General features: G+C 39.2%; 1 protein-coding gene across 7 annotated transcripts in view; it reads right to left on the minus strand.

The window, feature by feature from the left end:
* Positions 1–20,924, minus strand: part of SLAIN2 (SLAIN motif family member 2) — a 34,107-nt gene extending 13,183 nt beyond the window's left edge. For all 7 annotated transcript variants that reach the window (XM_058024080.1, XM_058024079.1, XM_058024083.1 and 4 more), the window contains exons 1-6: positions 20,566–20,924; positions 11,067–11,215; positions 6,110–6,274; positions 4,562–4,723; positions 3,010–3,369; positions 819–956 (exon numbers count right to left, since the gene is read on the minus strand). In XM_058024080.1, coding sequence (XP_057880063.1) covers positions 819–956; positions 3,010–3,369; positions 4,562–4,723; positions 6,110–6,274; positions 11,067–11,215; positions 20,566–20,924 — 1,333 coding nt within the window. The remainder of the gene's footprint in view (positions 1–818; positions 957–3,009; positions 3,370–4,561; positions 4,724–6,109; positions 6,275–11,066; positions 11,216–20,565) is intronic.
* Positions 20,925–21,401: the final 477 nt, after the last annotated feature.

Here is a 21,401-nt window from a genome sequence, read left to right on the forward strand (position 1 = left end):
ACAGAATCTTTACAGTTCAAAGCTCTTCACATAAAATATTCATAATGTGTTCTTTCCTTGAAAATGTCACACAAGGTTATTAAATTCAGAAACTTGTTTTAAAAGAAATGGTCAGGAAACATTTAAACAACAGGAACTGGCAATATTGACATATAAAGAAACATTGAATATTTAATTTTCATTTGCTTTAGCTTATTTAAGGTCACCATTTTCAAGAGATTTGTGAGAATAGCAGTATTTTCATATCAGCAGTTAACTTTTGGAGAAACTAGGAGAGCAGTGGGAGTCCAGCAATGGGCTAATATGTTTTATGAGACACAGGTTCATCCAAACCATTTTTAGGAAGTAACTAACACTTTAAGTAAATAAAGTTGCCAACTGGATATATAATCCATATGCTCAGAAAAAAAAAAAAAAGAAAGAAAGAAACTGGATTAACTTAAAGGGCTAAGCTAAACTGAAATTAACACTTTCAGGTCATGTTTCACTTGTTAAAAAAAGCAATAAACATCATCTAGGTGTTTTTTTCAGAGCCTAGAAAGAAAAGTTTTGGACATGCTCAAATACTGTATTTATAATTCTTCATATTACTTCTACATATACTTCTGGTAAACTATGAATGACACCTTAATAAGAAACCAGACTTCGACTATTTTGCGAACCATAAAAACAGATTCACAAAAGTCTGATTACAAATCAAGATTAGCATCTCCAGCGTGGCATGCAATGTTCTGCCTTGCCCTGAGACTGGGCAAAGACAGCTGAACACCATCACTTAACTCTGAAATTCACACTGAAGTAGTACTAAAGGTACTTACTGGCTGAGGCTTGAGGTTGAATGCGAGGTATTCCTCCATTTGGCACTTGGAAGTTTGAGTCACTTCTGCTGTTTTTCACAGACTCTGCTTGGATGTTGGATGTCCTGGACAAGTTTGGAAGACTGCGCCTTAGCTTTTCTGTATGAAATAATACAAAGATACAACGTGTAGTCTGATGCTGGACAAAGGTCAGGTTGTGAACCCGTAGCTGAGCCCCAAATGTAAGTAGCCATATAAAACTACAATTTAAAAGTGTACTTTGCTACATTATTTCTTCTATCATATACAAAATATTTATGTATCTAAAGAGTACGAATGTCTTATTTCTCACCTATGGTGAAAAAAGTCAAGCATATTGTATTTTGAAATTGAAACATATCTGGATTGTGATTCTCTGGGTTTTATGGCAGTATTATCAAAGCTGGACAGACAAACCAAATTTGCACTTTGCACAGTTTTCCAATTATTTACCTAGAAGGTTATTTGTAACAAAACACTTGCCTGAAGAGTAAAAACAACATAGATGTTTGAATTTTTGAGACTGCCTTGTCCCATATCAGTCCATTACACAACAAATCACAGAGTCCCACTTGGTAAGGACCTCTTCATACACAGCATTATTCAAGTGTCCAGTTATGCTTCATCTTTCGCATATGACTTGACTTATCTACTCAGCTAATGCTGATACGTCAGGGGCCTTCTAATATTTGTACCACTGTTCACAGAATATGAAAAGATGTCATTAAGTACTTCTCAAGTCTAATGACATTCGGTGTATCTCCAACCCATGCAGAGCTGGGTTGATGACATACTTTGGACAGAGGACTGAAGATGCCTTGACAGGATGAGTGGCCAACCTGATTCTGCAGAGGGATGCAGGGAAGAAGTAGGTTACAATGCACAAGCACTAAAGGTGAAAACAAAACTAAGTCTTCATTGGCTGAATATTCCAATAAGTGTACTTTCTTCACTTAGCAGTCTGCATTCCTTTGTACTGCACTTGGTACATTGTTGAACCCTGTCAACCAAATTTCCCTCCAATCATTTTAGACAAATAATATTAAAAAAAAAACAAAGAGCAAATCTGAACAACTTTTTTTGGCTGCTGCTGTATCAACTCTGAATATCCAAGCAACACTCAACTGCACAAAAACCACTGCAAGATAACTCCTTGGAAGTGTTTCAGAAACACATGATCACATACTCTATTTTGATTCCTCTGGTATGTGGGATACTAGCTTTTGGTACCATTCCTCTCATAGGATATTTTTACTGCAGCTCATCTAGCACACATTAAGACTTTCATTTTAAGAAATGAATGGGAAAGGAATTCTCGATTAAGTTACAATATAATTGATTAGCTTTTGTGTTGCACATTTTCCTAGATACCTAAAATTTCCCCAAATCACTATTACTAGTAAGGGGAATTCTTAATATTTAAATGTATATTCTTTCTAAATTTAAAATCTTACTTGCTGGATAAAAAATACATTTGTTGAAATGGGAACTTGCTTGCAAAATTTCATCCCAGTAAAAGGAGTTTCTGCTAGATGGCTACTAGGAAAAAGTACATTCAAGAAGAAAAGTTGTATCAGGATTATATTATTTTGTTCTATGCCAATATTGTATAACTCTATGAATTTACTCCAAACTTTATTTATTACACAGTTTTCACAGCTTTGAGATATCTAAAATATCCAACAAATGCATAATATTTTTAAGACTATGTTCATGATTGAAAAGTTTCAGAGTCCTGTGCAACCAGAAGAAAGCATTCAGCTGCCTCAGAGGCTATAGGTATGCATAAATCACCATGTTACTCTTATCTGACCACAGTTACTTTCCTCTGCATTTTGTTCAGTCATCTGCAAGGCCTAACTCTACTAGTAAATGAGTTTCCCTGCTTTATTTTAGTGCATTTGCCTGCCAAATATAGACCTTGGTCGCCATGAAACTCAATTATACTCATTGACTGGATAACATCTAAAATAAATGTAAGCCTATTAACTTATCACACTGTAAGGGTGCCCCAGCAGAACTTAAGCTTTGCTTGCTCTGTGTTTTCTTCAGCAATTCAGAGATCAAACCACAATGTTACACAGGCACATAATTTTAGGACTGCACATTGACAAAACTCCTTTTACAGAAACTACACAGCTACTCGTGTAATGAACTTCAAACCGTTTTTTACCTTCACTTTTGACATTACTAGTTTGCAAGTCTGTAGGATGGCCTTGAAGGGAAAGACGAGGCTGCTGCAAGCGGCTGATCATGGGCTGCGGTGACACTCTGCTGTACTCTATGCTTCGAGCAGGTGATCGGGAGCGAGGCGAGTTTCTTGGGGATTGTTTTGGTGAAGGCCAGGGAGAACTGCGAGGTGATGGTGAGAACCTGCTAACAGCAGGGTGCACTGTGTGATGTGTGCCATCCTCCTCATCTTCTAAGCTCTGTGCATCAAGCTCCTGGTCGCTGAACGTGCCTCGCCGCGTGGAATTGCAGGAGGAGCCAGAACTACGCCGAGACGCTGTGGCTGCGTACTCTTGCCGCAGGCCTGGCAACAACAAGACCATTGTTTACTTGCTTCCAGCCCACAAATGGTTCCAATTAGAGACTGTGCACACAGATACCTGCACAGTTCTCAAACTCAGATTTGGCTCACCTTAACTCCTTTTATTGGAGGCATTAAATAAATTCCGATCAGTACCAAAAAGTTATCGACCAGCTAATGATGACTTGAATTACGTGAGCTCATTCCTTTTCCTAGTAAAGCAATCACCAGTATAGGTGTAATGTGTACGTACATGTTCATCTCCTCTCTCAGGCTGCAACTAGCAACACAGGCTACATCATAATTTTGGTATCAAGTAACATCCTACAACAATTACAGCAGCCACAGTGAAATGTCTCTTGCAATGTGTTAGTGAATTTAACCAAAAAAGCAACACAATAAGCTACCCCTAGAGAAACTGAAGGTGTTAGATCAGTGGTCTCTGAATCGTGGTGCCCACACCTCTGGGGATATACAAAGCAATCCACTGGCATAAAGCAAGAAAATTCTGAACAACTGATATTCTTAAAAGAGCATTTATCTTGTCTTTATCTCATACTTTTTAAAATTATATTTTTGTGTATGTGTATGTATATGTTAGATTAATACACATCTATAGTTTATTAAAAAGTACATATATTAGGCATTTGGTTTTGTTTTTTTTCACTGGTAAGGACACATAATAAAATAGTCTGGAGATCACCTAGTTAGACATCTGAAATTATTACCACTGCAAATTCAGAGGGACACAAAGTCTCAACTAAAGCTATAATTAAAGACAGACATCTATATAGGCACTTTTCTTAATAACTCTTTGCCATATTGACTTTATAAATCAATGATTTAAATTATGATTTAAGCATTGATATGACCAAGACTGGATTATATCAGGAAGGCACCAATCCCCTTAGAAGAACAGTGGCAGGCAGTAGTCCATTCAAACAATCATCCTTTTAGCAAATACTGTACCTTACAAAAGTCTTGTCCATTTTTCCTAAAGAAAACTTCTGCACAGCAACTTCCCTTGTTTAGCCGGGAGGCTGAAGTCCTTAACCAGCTTTCTTGGGCAAACTACATTTGTACATCCATAGTAGAAGTTATAATGCTTTTTCACACTTACTAAGCAACTACTACTGCAGTTATTAAAAAAAACCAAAATGCTCTATTTGATTTCAGGAAAAAAAAACAAACTTACTTTCTTCCTGCATTCGTGCTAAAATTTGCACATCTGTAACATCATTTAACTTGTAATTAGACCCAATAGAGTCTTCATCCATCTCCGACGCACTTAATTCACTGTCCAGAGAAGACTGTGGACTTAGTGGAGGATTTCTATCTCCTGAAATTTTAAGATGACCTATAGAAGGAAAATAAAGTAACAGGAATTGTTGTTACTAAAAAAAAAAAAAAAAAAAGAAAAAAAAAAAAGGCAAGCTGCATTTCCTTTCCTAGTAAAAACCACCAGTGAAGAGACTGCTACTGAGACATTGATCTGACAAACCATTTGACACATTTCATTATTTTATTGCAAACCTAGGCTGAAAATGTAACTTGTAACTTACAAAAGCAGGTCACAGCCATTACCTTCTAAAAATGGACAACTTTATAAAATCATTGCAATAGTCTCAAAACAGACTAGTGGCAAATAATTTGGTCTATCATAGCATGCTACAACTGCTGTGAAGTTTGCACAGCTCTACAAAAAAGCAACTGCATACCTGGTTCCATCTCTGCTTTCATTCTCACTTCTGTATATACCTTGTAGAATGTAAGTTTGGATCTTTCTTAACAATAACATTTTTGCTGATCTAATGAATATTGATTCAGTTTAGAATGCTTAAAATAGACTTTATCTGAAAATACTGCCTGTTCCACAAACACACCTTTGCTGAACTGTAACATGGAAACTATAACAAGGAGAAACTCTCCCTGTTCGCTGCCTTCTGCCTTCCCACTTCCTGTTACATCTCTGTCCCTCAGGCAGACATGTCATTGTAGCACACAATGCAGAGCAGAGCTACCAAGATAAAAACTGGGTAATGGCTCTCATGCAGTGCAGGCTTCTGTAAAAGCCCAGTGAACTAGTGATAGCTGGATTGTCAATGCAATGTTTTTTCATCTTTCCTGTAAGCTAACTTAAATTATATACAATAAGCCAACAGTCTGACTTCAGAGTAGAATACGTTCCAGGCACCAAATTTTTTCTACAGAGCAGAATAAAAGTAGAAAACATCGCCAGAAGTTAATGCTCACACTGATAGCTACAAAGGCTTATGGAATGCTTAACTGGAAAGTATGCTTCTTCACATATCAGAGGCGTTGCTGGATACACTGCATACCAAATGTTTCAGTTAGTAAACAATAGGATATAGTTGAAAAAACTTCACAACTAACCTTTGAACAGCTACCATGGAACTTAGACCCCTGTCAATTACAGAGTCAGTTCCAGAAGCCACTTGGAACTCTACAGAATTATCTCAGGTGTTTTGGTCTAACTGCTAATCACATCCATCAGTAATTCTTGGGTCACAGACACCCAAAGAAAACATTTTACATGTTTCTCATGCCAGAGAGTATGCAAAAATCCCTTCCTGAAAAGCTTAAAATGTGTGATGCACACATCCTACAAAATGCTGGAAAGTTCTGGAGTCTTTCTTACTCTAGTTCGATGCAAATGTTGTCTGAGCATATTTGTGAAGGAAGAGGAGGAAGAAAGGAAAAGACCAGACACACAGTGCCTTACCTGAGGTACCAGGAGGTATGAGCTGTTTCACTAAAGCAGATTTCACTGGTGTTGAGGAGGGAGAGTTGAAGCCACTGCTGTAGGGGCTGCCGGTATTTGGACTGTAGGAGCTCGCGTAACTGACCGCACTGAAAGGGCTGCTGTACAAACTCTGTCTCTTGAGAGCTGCAGGAAGGAGGGGAAAAGTGATTAATTATACTCAGTGAATCAATGAAAAACAAATACAATACTATACTGTGCCTTCACTGTGATTTAATTACTATGCAATTCAAGTAGAAAACTTCAGTCACCAGAAAATTTTTCCACTGCTTTCTTCACCCCTAGGTATAACCATAAAGTGAAAGGAGTGGCAGAAGAGGGCAAGACAAGATAGTGACAAGTGTTTTCTTTTCAGAAGTCAGATCTAAGATCACTACAGCTGATGTCTTTGAGATGTCCAGTGTAGGTGCTGGGAAGCAGGAAGGCAGTAGTAGCTCAGTTACACTAACACACACCCCATACACAACTACATACAAACCAGAGCACACCAGGAAGTTGCGTTCCCAGAACTCTCAGACCTCTCTGAATCACACAATACTTCAACAGTAACTCCAAGACTGGCACCACACAACTAAGCAGTATTATCTACAAAATTTCCTTAAGCATATGCTAAAATCAAAAGCCACTAAGTAAGGCAAATGCTTCTGTATAGATTTGTGGGTACCAGAACATACCAGACTAAAGCAAATTGACTATTTCCTACTGTTAACCTTCTGTTCTAATAACTTGGGATTTTTTGACCATAGGCTTCAACCTCATATGCAATATAAGATGTAAATTTGGTACTTTCCTCTGCCATTTGTTGTAAATGTTTCAATGTTGAAGAATTTTCAGATTCATTTTAAACACTGGTGAACATTAACAGTGGTGAACAGTATGATACTGAAAGTCCACTGGTTGTCAGCTATATTATTTGTTTAGTCACTTGATTATTTTGTTCAAAAGTTTACATTTTAAATGTAACAGAAAATGGAGTTTCACCTACAGAGGTAGTGGGATCCAAAAGATATTTAGACACTTTTGCTACAAATCAGTTCCTTCACTGCTGGAAGTATATTAATGCAGAAATGTATATAAGGACAAATTAAATTGCAAAATGTTAAGAAGAAAAAGCTAGAAAAGCCAACTTGATGTTATGTAAATCCAGATTAGATTTAGTTGCAGCTCACCCAGCTGCTGAAAGTAAGCAATTAAAAAATATTGTGTGACATTTCTCTTAGTGAAAAGGGGCTTCAATAAGTGCAGTAAGAATTAGGCTACTGATAGCAGTGGACAGAAAAAAAAAAGGAAAGGAACCCAAATTTCCTCACTAAAAATCATTGTTAATTTGACATTAGAAGCCAAAATAGATTACAGTTGCATGAAATGCTGCTTTCAGCAGCCAAGCCCAGCAAAGCTTCAGCTTCTCCCCTTTCATCTTGGTCACTACATCCTCAGTTGTCCAGTGCAAACATTGGTGGGGCTGCACTATTATCTGACCTACTAAAGCAGATTTAAGTTTAAAAATATATTATTTAAACTGATTTTAACTGTATTGCATCACTTAATCAGTTTTGAAGAGTGCCCCCAAAAAAACATAACATCCTAGCCAATGGCAGAATACAGAGGCAAAAGCAGCAGAAATTAAAGCTGACTTTGCAGCAAATTCCTAAAATCACATCTCATGTAAAGATCCTTTCTAAACCAGTTAGTATTACCAGTGTTTTAGTTAGAATGAAAAGACAGTTATAGATGAAGGATGAAAGGTTTATATTTCAGCTTTCACTGCAAGTCTTAAACAATATGTGTTAATTTCAGCAAGCTGTGACTTCACTAAATTCTAGCAAGTATTCATGAGATATTTTCAGTTTATTTTGAGTGTCAGAAGGGAAAACCTCCATTTGATTACAAAGCTCAGTAAACAAAGCCAGTAATTACAACTCACTCTGATCTGGATGATTATGATGAGGCCTTTGATATCAACTTCTAGCATTCACAAGGGAACCCCAAAGCATCTATTCCAATTGAATCTTTGTTCTCACACCAAAAAAAAAAATCTACTTTTCATCTCTTGCTGAAAAAGTCATTAAAAATCCCTAAGATCTAAGTCTGCACAACAGTTCTTTCTTTTGTATTTATTACACAGACAAGTATTTTAAAATATTAACCACACATTAGAAAACAGTTCTACTACTGTATAGTCTTCAAAACAGGCTCTTTGTATACATCCATAATGATACAAAGTATTTGATCATACACAGTTGGGGTTTTTTTGGATGAAATTTAGCAGGATTGTACTACATGTAAAAAGTTTGCTCCTGTATGTGGTGAGACTTGATACACACAGTAGTTTTGATGGTAGCTAATGTGAACCTTCATCAGCACAGCAGATTTTCCAAGAAAAAAAAAATCTGGATTCAAATCCATTTTCTGGACCAGAATTTCTAAAGGTTTTCCAGCAGGGATTTTTGTGACATTGCTATTTTTACAAATAGAGATATGGTATTTATTAGGAGTGTCAGACAAAACTACTAAGACAGATAATAATTTTAGAATTAAAATGATCCTAATATTAAACACTAGCTTACAAAAGATTACACATTAGCTTTTAAAACATCAGAAGGGAGGGCTGATAATCAGCAAGTTTATTATAACATAAATTTTCTTTTATAAAATACAGAAACAGTATGCAGCATCTAATTCCTTTTAGTTATGTTTCTGCTGAAATGGCAATGAATTTCCCTCTAGTCTGAACACACTTCCAACACTGAGCATGACTTGCTCTGCTGACAAGGCACTGTGCATCAGTAACTGCTAGCAGTTACTGCTAACAGCTCTCAGCTCCATGCTATTCTTCTCTCCTTGATTGTCATGCAATGAAAAATACAATGGAAGAAGACAATAAGATATACAAAAGAGCATTTGAGACTGAAAAAGAGGAAAAAGATATTAAGATTAGAAAGACCTAACAATGTAAAAAGAGTAAATGCAAAAGAAGCATCAGAGAGTCAATGCAAAAGAAGCATCAGCAAGGATTCAGGGAAGAAAGTTACAGACATCGAACAGCCTTATCCACGGAGATTGGAACCAGAATATGAACTGAACCAGTAGGTAGTAACAGGTTAAGTGATGGGTCCATGAGGTACAAGTACTATGTAAAATGCAAGTTACATGACACTCCTGAAGTTTAGAATAGGAAATACACACAAAGTTACAAGAAACACCACTTGTCTTCCCCAGTGGAGCTCCCTGATACCCTTATTCTTAAAGGAGGCTGGTTGCTCTGAAAGATAATTTTCTGTTTTGTTGAAAACTCATTTTTACATGCAATCTGTTCCAAGCAGCATGTGCTCCATTAGTATTTCCACCAATTAATACTACAAATTGTGTTATTCTTACAAGTATCACTGCCAGAAGCAGATTCACAGATCTAGGGGAAAACAAAAAAACCCACATCATTGGAATGTTAAAACTTTGAAATGTATCCATTTCACAGACAAGTTTCCTGCCATTGTGCTTCAGCTATGAATTTTTAAAGATACCCTGTGGGCAGCAGAATTAGTGGTATTTCCGGAAGACTTCTACTCAATTCTGAAAGAAGTTAAACCACAAACAGAATTATGTCAATCAACTGCTATCCATTCATAAACACTCAGTAGTATTCAGATTCCCACACCTGTATCATCCTTCATAAATCCCTGTGATGTGAGTGCTTTTTGTTGTTCACAATCTCAGTCTTTGCCTGTATCTAAGTCATGTATCATGTTAACTGTTGAGGTAAATTTTTAATAGACAATTGTCCAGGCAGCATAAAAAAGCACAAGAAATAGGGAAATATTTAGGGTGACTCGTACTGAAGGCACTTCCACCACTATGCCCATGATTTTCCTAAGAATAAAGAATGGATTGAAATTTTATTAAGAACAGTTTTAGTAGAAACCAGAATAAAGACTGAATTGCTCCAAAAAACAATACAAGGACAGGAAAGAAGTCACAGCCAAATAAATTCAACACAAAGTTTACATATAACCATGGAAAGGAGGTGGCTGCTGGAACCACTCCTGGAACTGTGTGTTCATACACTCTTAGCTCAAGTCCAACTATCTGCTAATTCCTGAAGATAACAGTTTAACATGTAGCAGTAGCAGACTACAAAAAGAGGCAACAGGAGGAGAATAGCTATTGATAACAGAAAGTAAGTTTTCTCAGCATAATTAAAAAAAAAATAGGTTCCAACAAAGAAACAAAACAAAGCAAGAAACCAGATGGACAGAGAATTCTAATCAGACCTTCAGGATTTTGCTGCTGGTTTGACATTAAAAAAGTCTGGTAATAGAAGGATGGAGAATGCAGACTTGCATTCTCACAGGGTCAAACACTCTCCAGTTTTGAATATAAGCAACTAATTAGTATGAAGGAAGAATCAAACTCTGGATTTTTTTAAAATCTGACTGTAACTAGATCTCAAGTTACTGGGGATGTGAGGAGAAGAAATCATTATCATCTCCCAAAAGTATTTAACAACATAAGCCTCCATTTCTTTAGGTGAAGTAAAACAGATAATCTAGCAGAAAATCAAGTTTCATGCTAAAATACTGACAAACACTAACAATTATGATATTTTAATATAGGCCTCTATTAAAAAAAAAAAAAAAAAGATGAGAAAACTTTTTGAGTTAAAACCATTGGCTTTTCCTGAAAACATCAGACCAAACTATGCAAGTATTACAAAACTCTGAAATCATGACTCATGATCTAATGCCTTCTTTCATTTCATTCATATGGGTAAAATGAGTAGAATTAATGACTTTATAAACCATAATGAAAGCTTTAGACACAAGTAATTGATAAATGTTTTATCTCACAACCATTAGCTAATTTTGATGCTGTTTCAGAATAAATACATACAACCCAGGGGTTTCAGTGTGCAGAAACTCACCTGACATTGTTTGCTCCAGCTTGTGGATCAGTGACTTCTTAGCACATTCAACATCAGGACTTGGGTAATCCAGTACCTGTCTGCACCAAACTAATGGACTGACACTTTTTTGCAGTGGATTTTTTTTCTTCTTTGGAGATGTATATAACCTGGAAAAGAGAGAAAAAAAAATAAACTATGAGGACAGACAAAATGAGCGTGAGATCAGACATGCAACAGAATACCACGGAGTATGCTATTTCTGTTTTTATACTCCACCTACACGATAGTACAATCCCAAAAGATAAAGCACAGCTTTGACCCTACAATTAACTATTTTGGAGTATAACAGCAATAACATATGCCTACCAAGGACTTCAGACACATCATGGACAATTTCACTGTCCATAATATACATAAACATACAAATCAGGATTAATCTTTTCAGACTCAACTGAAAGAAATAAAACACTATGCAATAGAGAACTCTTGTTTTCCTAAGCAAAGGAAGCAATAAGCATCTTAATAGCCAAGGAGCAGTGCTAAAGTACACAAAACACAACTACTGTTTCAGTAGCCTTGAACAATAAACAATTTATTTTTGTTTATTATTTCTATCCTAGCACCTGATCTTTTCACTCTCTTTGAACACAGAACAAAGAAACTATCTCTGTCCTAAGGAGGTACACAGTCAAGCATTAGGAACAAGGAAAAAGAGATAATGCACAGAGGAGAGTGGAGAGAAACAACGAGATCATATTGTTTTGCCAGATACACTGAAACCTTCGTCTGTCTGCATCTCCACTCATTTATTTTAACATCAACATTCCATGACTAAAGAAAGTAGTAGTCCAGTTTAAAACCTCTAGAAATTTAGCTGAAAACTTCTCCCTCAACAGACAGATCAAAGGAAAAGTCATAACCAATCACACACTCACAACAGGGAACTTTAAGCCTTACTTGGAATTAGAACCAAACTTGGAAATGTGGTTCATCAAAAGACAAAAGTGAATTGCAGGACAACTCTTAACTAGAGATTATGCATGTGTAGAATCAGCAAAACAAGTGTTTCTTCTAGGGTAATGACAGACTTCATATTCCAAGTGAATATGATTGCATGCCACACAGCGTCACTTAGGAACATCTGACAGTCTAATCAGACATGCTTCTGTACAAAATACACAGCAAAAGTTGTTCTCTTTATGCCAATGACATTAGCAACACAAGTTATTTCCTACAACTTTCTCTCTACAAGATTATCTCATCTCTCCTCTGTAATTCTAGAACTTGAACTGTTTGCGTTATAATAGCTTTTAGAGATTTTCTGTAATTACTACCATTAAGCTCACTTCTTACAAAAGCTTATGTTTCTAAAACCACCTCTCACCCAAAATACTGATCTTTATTAAAAGCGAGCTCCAAAACACTCTTCCCTCTAACACAGAAATTAGCAAGCTATGCTTGCAGATCCAGGCAAGAAAATATTTCAGCTGCCAGATTTTAAAATAAAAATGAAGCTGTTTGCTACAATCTAAATAGTCACTGTCACTTACTGTAGTTCAAGGGGTTTATGCTGTGGCCAATATCATGCTGTCTGTCGTAACTGCTTTTGTAGAAATGCCTGCAATTGGGCACTCAACCCAAAAGAAAAGCTAAAAGCTCTTCATGTATTTATAGCCCTGAAGATCCTTGAAAAGCACAAGAGTCACTCAATTTTCACAGTTGTGTAAACAATTACACCACTTTCTGTAATTTTTAGGACATCTCCATACCATTAAAAGTAATGTTTAACATTGACTATCTCTCCAGCATTTAGAATTTACTGTCTTTTTAGTACTTACCTGTACTCCTTTCTGTCCTAAGGTATGTTTATACAATACACAGAAGTGTCAAAGGCAACAAGGCCAGCTTTGCCCAGTACAGGCCAGACTCACTCCTGGTGCTCTGGATAGCTGGCATGCCTTGCTTTGTTTGAGAAGTTCCATGCACATTCAGTTTACAGTAGCAGCCAGTATAAAAGGTAAGAAATTAAAATGTATGTCCTCTTTGAGGACTGGTCTAATCAAAACTATACCTGATATTTTAAACTTCAACACATTCTTTTCAGGAATTCCCAATTGTTCCATTTGTTTCACAAGTAGTTTATTTACTGAAGCAATCCAGGCTCACACAGCTCCCTCCCTCTTTTCCACCTCCCTTTCTAACCAAATATATATTGCATATTCCCTCCACCTCTTCCAACTCCTTTATCAACCTTTGTTTCATAACTTGGACTTCAAGGAAAGACAGAACTTGACAACATACATATTTCATGCAACTCCAACACATACACACACATACACTGATGCAGTGACAAAACAGCTCTTTCAGGGCAATTTCTTGCACATCATGCAATTATCAAGTCTCACTATAAACAGTGATCTTAATATTCCACCTGACAAAGAACAGCCAATCTCAAGTCTTGAGACTGACTTAACTCTACTTGCTTTGCCTAACTTGGATTTTACAAAAACCAAAAGGACCAAGGGCAAGGCTAAGAATCAGAGTGATGCCTCTATTACTTCTTCCTCTTTGCCCAACATCAGAAAAAGAACAGATACATGAAGCTCAAACAAGTAACTTCACACAGCTAAGTGGTCTTCCTGGTCAAACTGTTTGATCCAAATGATATAGGTCCTCTTTAGCTGAAGAACCTTCCAGAAGAGATCCCATTTGTACCTGTCAATGCAATCTACAGCAACACAACAGCACTGACTGGCAGTACAGCAACTTCAAGACAGATTATCAGAATGACTTCATACATCTTTAACCACTGTAAATCAACTCTCTCAAAACAAGAAGTTAAAAATTATTGAAGAAGCTGACAACTTACAGTTGCCATCCATACTACAAATGTTAACACACCAGAAATATATACTCCAATCTCTCCTCAATGGAGTAAAGACTCCACAACTCAGTGACATAAGGTAAAGCAGAACAAAATGGTACATTAAGAAGAGCTCAGGAGCTTTGATCTACTTTGGAACAACACTAAGGAGACCAGACACTATGACTCTGCTGCAGCCATTAGTATTTCCTTCCTTTGGCTCTTACTAGTCAACCACAGCAGAGCAGCACCAACCTAAGGCTGAAAGCAGCCAGAGGCTCTACTGATTAGTTCCAGGAAGATGCAGCACAGAAAAGGGCAGAGCTTTTGCAGGAAGACTGCCCTGACTACAAGCAAATACGATGTCAGCCAAATGGAGCAAGATGCAGCACGTTGCACTGGGACACAGATGAGTCAGAAAAGGCTTTGAAGAAAGAGGACACACCACTGCAGCAGGAGTGGAATATCTGTGTACAGATTACCTCACCTGAGGAACACCTCCCAGTGCATTAAAATACAAGAGGCTAGTTGCTACAGGCATGAAACAAGAAGCCTGGAAAAAAAAGGAAGTGCCTTTTTGTATCAAATCCTTCCACTGCTCAGTACAAGAGTGAGGGAAAACATGAAGTCACAAATCTGAATTAGAAAGAAGATGGCAAGTGGAAGGAATCTGAAGTTAGAGCTCATTTATTTTAGTTACGTTAGGTTTAAGCAAAAACTGGAAGTTACAATAAGGGAAATTAAATGGGAGCACACAAAACATGATGCATGCAAAAGCAAGATTAAAAACCTGAAGACATTATGAGGAGAAAAAACTGAAATCCAAGGATAAATCAATAAGAAATGCCCCTAAAATACAAGAAAGAAACTTCACAGTGAAAAGCTAATGAAAACATATAAATCAGGAGACAATAATACTGGACAGTCTTGGAAACAGACAATTTAGAACACAACAGTGTCAGTCTAAGCTATTTTAAGACAGTTAAAAAGTTTTAGGAAATCCTATCTGAAGTGGCTTAAGCATGTTGAAATTTAAGACAGATTTTGAATGGACAGGTAAAGATCTGAAAAGCATCTCTGGCTGAAAGACAAATCAATCAAAAAATTAAGTGACATCCCTGCACTTACGTGGCCCACAGATCTCCTTTCCTTCTCCCCACCCCACAAAATTCCTGTGCCACAGCTGTGGCTGACTAAGACACACACTGTTTAGCCTGCAATTATTGGTTTTCAGCTCTACTTCACAGAATACTTCTAGTTCTGAGAGATTGTACAAACTACAGCAAACTCCAGTCTATGAATATAAACTGCAGAATATGAATACTACAAAAAGCCTTTGACAGACTCATTAAACCTTCATATCACAGTGGTACATCTCACTTACATAATGAAATTTTTAAGTAGAATTAAGAATATCCAAGAGGTTGCAAATTTGGAAGACAACTATCTTTCTGTGCCCAATTAAAGCTAGTTAGCTGTGCCCTGGCTAGTTGCTGGAAATTACTGCCATTATTCATTTCCTCATCCAGAAGAACATGTTTGTGTCGGAAAAGAATCTTGTAAAATGGGAACTGGGCCATCAAAGCCACCATCACGTACCTTCTCTAGAACTACCACACAAATTGTACAACTGTCCACTATCCGAGAAGCTTTTCATAAGAAATTTGTTAGTGCACATGTGCTCGAACATAGCGTTGTTCATATTTACATTCAAGAGAGAAAAGTTGAGAAGTTCTGTGTCCAAATAAATGTGCTCCAAAATAAAATTCCTTTTAATGACTACGCCTGAGAGCTCTATCAACAACTACAAGTTGTAGAAATGTGAATCATGCCTAAACAAGACATGATTATGTAGTAAATTTCAGGAATATCATTAGGAAACCCATATCAAAGATTTCCTTATATCTAAATATCAAGCATGTTTAAAAGCTATAATTATCACAAAAAAGGTCAGGAATTGAAATAGTTCTTTCTCAGAATTCTTCCTCCAGTCCTCAAATATCTGTTTCACAAATATGCATATCTCAAAGACAATAATCAAACTGAGTATTATTTAATGTTACCAATTGCTTTTCATTATAACACTGACGACTTCCATAATCCCTGCCTTTCCTCCATGCTTCTTTTCATATTATCTTCCTAGTTTGCAAAGATGTTATCTGAATTTGGTTAAACCCCAACAACTTTAAATCAAATTGACTTTTTATGTGTCACAAAATGAAAAGCAGCAATTTCTCTTTTACTTACACCATGGAAGAGAAATTGATCACAATCTGTCCTGCTTCCAAGGGGCCTAAACCACATTAATTCAATAAAATTTAACAGTTAAACAGGAAATGCTGCAATGCAATTTCAGCAATGGGGTTTCATTCAGGCGGAGCTCTAGCCTAAAACAGTCAGAGTATACTTTACCAGCTCACTATGGCAAACCAGGATTCCAAAACAATGCTGGTGCTCAAGGGACATCCAGCAATATGAGACAGAAGAATCATTACAGACGACAATCGTGTATCGCACACAGGCTCTTGGCCAAGTAACGCTAATGGATGGCTGGAACGGAAACTTGCACTGTTACCAACAGGTGCAAATTAGAAATAGCTGCTGAACGAGAGTGAGTGTAACAGCAAACGTATGTGCCTTCCATTTTAACTAGTCAGGATACACAGCCAGCCTGAGCTCTTAACAAACACTGAAACTATTACTTTTAGCTATTCAGTCAGTAAAAAAACACCAATAATTTAATTTTAAATTCACAATAACCGCCTTTTGTTAAATGAGGTAAATCAACTGTCAGCTATTTTAACCCTACCAAGGAGACCTGATGCTGATATGAAAACATGGGTGCTAGCATTTATAGCACTGTCATTTAAAGAGGAACAACTGTTCTGAAGTTTGCTGAGCAATTACATGTGCAAAACAGATACACAGCAAACTCTATACTCTTATGCACATGCTGCAAGTAAATTTTGAAGAAAAGTACAGCATGCTTTGCTCAAATTTAAAACAAAACTTCTCAGAGAGCTTAGTCTGGGAGACCGTGCAACAAGTTACCACAAAGGAAGTTACAGTGGGTTCCCAGCCCAGTAACTCATCTAGAGTAATTGCCCACGTGTGCACACTTATCCTGCAATAAACTCAAGACCCAATAAACTCTTTTTAAAAGCAGCATGGCAAGCCACCCTGCACCCTGTTATCCAGATAACACATCCACACCCAACCTTACCCAGCAAGTCAGGCAAGGAGGTGCACACCACTTCTCTGAAGATTTCTCCACTCTGGTCACCTCTTCTGCCCTATTGTCTTTGCAATTAATGAGTAAGAAAAGACCTGTTCAGACTGAACTTGAAAAAAATTAAATTTGATGCAATCTGGTTCTGGTTCAGCTAAACAGGAACACCCATAGAGTAGACTATGAAAGTTGCTGATAACTGGAGGAAATAATCAGCAGGCCTAAAGCAAATTCTCCATGGGTCTGTGCAGAGCTCAGTACAGTGTGCAAGTACAGATGTGCCAATCTGCAACATTCAGGACCTTATCAGGAAGAAAGTTTCAGCACATTAAACAACTTTCAGAAGCATATAGACAAGAAACTCATTATAAATTCACTAAAATATTTTTAATAATTTACCACATAATTTGAAGATTGTCTGATGCAAAAATGTTTAAAACGTGAAGTGAATCTGTATTTAAGTAAGCACAGAGAAGAAAAACAATCAAGCAAAAATATAAACAATCCCAAAATTCACTAATACTGTATGGATGTTTTAATAGCTAATGCTGCTATTAAAACAGCAGTGCCAAAGTTCCTTTGCTTGTTTGACAGTTGCACCTTCTCCTTACTTTTTCACTTGACACTTCTGTTCTGTTCTTACCTAAATGCATTTTAAAAGCTAAAAATAAGTTGATCAACTCTACAATGTAGATTTAAAGAAACATGTCACATTCTAGTATCAATTTCAATCACAGTATTAAGTGTTCTGTCTTAAATTCACAGCCACTTATCTCATGTAGGCATTAAATATAAAACAATTTTAACAGTTAAGAAAAATATTTATTCTTCTATGACAAAACTGCAGACAATTTCATAATGGGGTATGAAAATGTCTGTATTACACAAAACAGAAAAGAACAGTGATAACCAGCACCCTTTAACACCTATTACTGCCCACAGCAAGGTCCTTTTGAAATCAAAAGTAAAGACAAATCTTAACTTCTATCTGTAGACAAGCAAAACAGGCAAGATGAATCAATTTTTTATGAACAAACAATGATTTAATTTCTTTCCACAAGAGGCGTCCTCAGCTGCTAGAGAGGTATTTGATTTTGACAGCGTATAATCCCATATTTTAAACAGGACTTTGGGTTAAGTAGTAGTGTAGTGATCCAATCCATTTGAACCTAAAAGAGTTCATATGAGACTTAAATTTCATTGAATACATTCACCCTTTCAGTTGATTAAATTATTTTATGAATGACCTTGCATAGCCAAGGTCTTAGGAGCAGGATATTTATAAAACAGTTTAAGGGAAATCCACTTACTCACACCAACCCCTCCTAAAAGAAACAGGCTTGTTTCTTTTAGATTGCTCCATTAGCCCTCTGAAAATTTCCAACTTCATTAAGAGCAAAAACTCCATTAATCAAATGCATAAATACAAAGGCATCTTACCTTCATAGGAAAATAAAAGGGGTTGGACTATTTAGTGTTTCAACAGTCGAATAAGAAGGTGTTTAGAAATTCCAAGAGCTTGATTTCCATTTTTATTAAGCACTTTGGAACAAAAAAATCATCATTCTAGCTAAACTATCTTTATTATTAATTGCATATTAAACAACAGCAGGAAAACACTTTTTTTAAACAACCACATATCCATATTTTGTGATACGTGTGACAATTTGTAAGTTTTTACAATTGATCTTTTGTTTCATGCATTTGTGTCTCACTCAGTGTCCCATGCCTGAGAATGAAAATTAGTAGCTAAAACACTTCAGCATTATAGTTGCCAAAATATTAGTAAAGGAATCAAGATGTGCAAAAGACTGCCTATAAGTTTTGCTGCCTTTTGAGCAGCACAACTTGCACAGAAACATGAGGGTGCCACAATAACTGGCGGCCAAACACCTGACACCAGCAAGGGCAGCGCTCAGCGAACCATGCGGCTGCCCCGTGAGAGCCCAGAACTGCGTCAACAAAAACACAGCACTAACGCCACCACTGTCACCACACACTCTGTCAGGACATTCACTTTCTCTTAAGAGACTCATTATGTTACCCATGATTTAGAATTAATGTATAAAACAGTAAGATCTATTGTCACTACAATTCATGACATTTACAAATAAATTTGGCCATGCCACTCCAAACCTGCAGTGCAAATTTACCAGATTCTATTTCCACCAAGGGCTGTAGGCCCTTGTAGGTTACCAGGCATACAGCGAGAAATAAGAGTAGCTGCCTTGCACAGACTCATCTTCTGGGAGATGATACCTTGTGTTAATTTAGTGTTGGATGAGAATAAACTTATGCTCTCATACTTCTCCAGTGGATCGGGCTGAATGTCAGGCAAATGATTTCTCCAAGGAAGCGCACATGCCGTCTCCTCCCTGAGCAACTAAAACATTGCTCATGCATGGAGTCATTCCAGAATTTTTAAAGGCGTTCCTAACTCTGCAAGACATTTTTGTTTGTTTTGTAAATCTGTCTGCGTGTTTGCTTCCAGAGACCTTCGCAGATGGACCCACAATCAGTTCTGTTGCAAGACAGTCTGCATATCTGTTTAAACAAAAGTTTACACTTTTTGTCCCTGTACAAGCTTCCCTTGCATTTCTCTGTGGACATGATGCTGACACGGTGCTCCTCCCCACTATTTCTCCTGCAGCTCTGAGGCTGCTCCTCAACAACTGTCACAGCAAACTTCAAAACGACAGCTGGAGCCAGTGTGATGTTTGGAGAGAGCCAAGTCTCCTTGATTCTCAGTGGAAGCTCAATCAAATGTTAATAATGACAAGGCAGACAGCCACCTGCAGGTGTTTCTGCTGGAGCAGCAGGGTAAGCAGTCCATTTATACCGAGGAACCACCTAAGGGAAACCGTGATCCTACATCATTAGCAATAAATTAGAACGCCTAAGGGCAACACGTTTATGAGACGAGAAAGTGCTACATTTGCTGTCTTTACAGCTGAAAGAAATCGAGGCATTAAAGGTGCCCGATGCATGTCTGAAGTCTAACAGTACCTGTGGGCCAATTCTATACGCAGAAATTTCCCACAAGTTTCTCAATGCCTCTCCACCGCCTGCACTCCCGAAAACACTGCCGGCTCGTCCTGCGGCAGCACCGGAGCCCGCTCGGGGTCCGAGTGCCCCCAAGTAACGCTCCCCTCGCGGCCGAGCAGCAAGCAGGGCAGAGCCGCGGCCTCCAGGGAGCTTCACCGCCGCTTGCAGAAAGCCAAACACCCTTCCCCGGCAGGCGCCTAGTCCAGCTCATTAAGCCCTTCACCCAGCCCAGAGGGCGAGGCTGCCTCCGCACACAAAGCCCCGAGACCCCCTCCGACATCAGCCACACGCCTGGAAACAGCCCCTTCCCCACCCGGGCACGGCGGAGCCCTGCTCACCAACCCGCCCCCGCCCGATCCCCACCCCGGCCGCCTCCTCACCACCCGGTCTCGTCCTCATCGCAGCCGGCCAGCCGCTCCAGCTCCTCCGGCCTGAGCACCGCCGCGTCGTCCAGGAGGCCATTGCCGCCGTTATCCCCATCGCCACCGCCGGGCTCCTCGAGGAGCGAGTGTCGGGCGGTGGCCCTGGTGCTGAGACAGCGGCCGTCGGGCGACGCGGAGACGGCGGGGGGCGGCGAGGAGGGCCCGGCGCTCGGCAGGCGCTTGGGGCTGGCGGGGGCGGCGGGCAGGGCGCCGTGGCGGCTGCGAAGCTGTTCATTCTGCTTCTCTAGCTTCTTCACCAGCTCCTGCAGCTTCCGCACCTCCGCGTCCGCGTTCACGCCCGAGCCCACATCCTCCATGGCGGCCGCCGGCAGAGCGGCGGCTGCGCGGGGAGAGGCGGCCGTGCCGCCCCGTCTACGCGGCCCGGCGGCCGGCGGCGGGGCAGGGCTGGGGCGGGGCGCAGGACGCACATCCGCCGCCGCCATGTCACCGCCTCCGCCTCTGCCGCCGGAACCGCCGGCCCTCGCGCCGCCTTCTCTCCGGGCGGCCCGGAACGGCACGGCACGGCATGGCACGGAACGGCACGGCATGGCACGGAACGACACGGCACGGCCGAGCGTGGCGGCGGCTCGCGGCCCCGGCAGCGGGAGGCTGTGACTCAGCCCCGCCTGGGGCCGTGCGAGGAGCTCGTGCGGTGGGCTCGCTCCTGAGGGAGCGGCCTGGCCTGGCCTCCCCTCCCGTGTATTGGGCACCGCAGGTCCCGGACAGGAGTTGTATGGAAGCCCCGGAATATCTTTCAAAACCTTTCAAAACCTCTGGAGAGTACAAGGCTGCCC

Source organism: Melospiza georgiana, chromosome 5 (assembly GCF_028018845.1).
Source record: "Melospiza georgiana isolate bMelGeo1 chromosome 5, bMelGeo1.pri, whole genome shotgun sequence".
In the NCBI taxonomy this organism is placed as follows: Eukaryota; Metazoa; Chordata; class Aves; order Passeriformes; family Passerellidae; genus Melospiza; species Melospiza georgiana.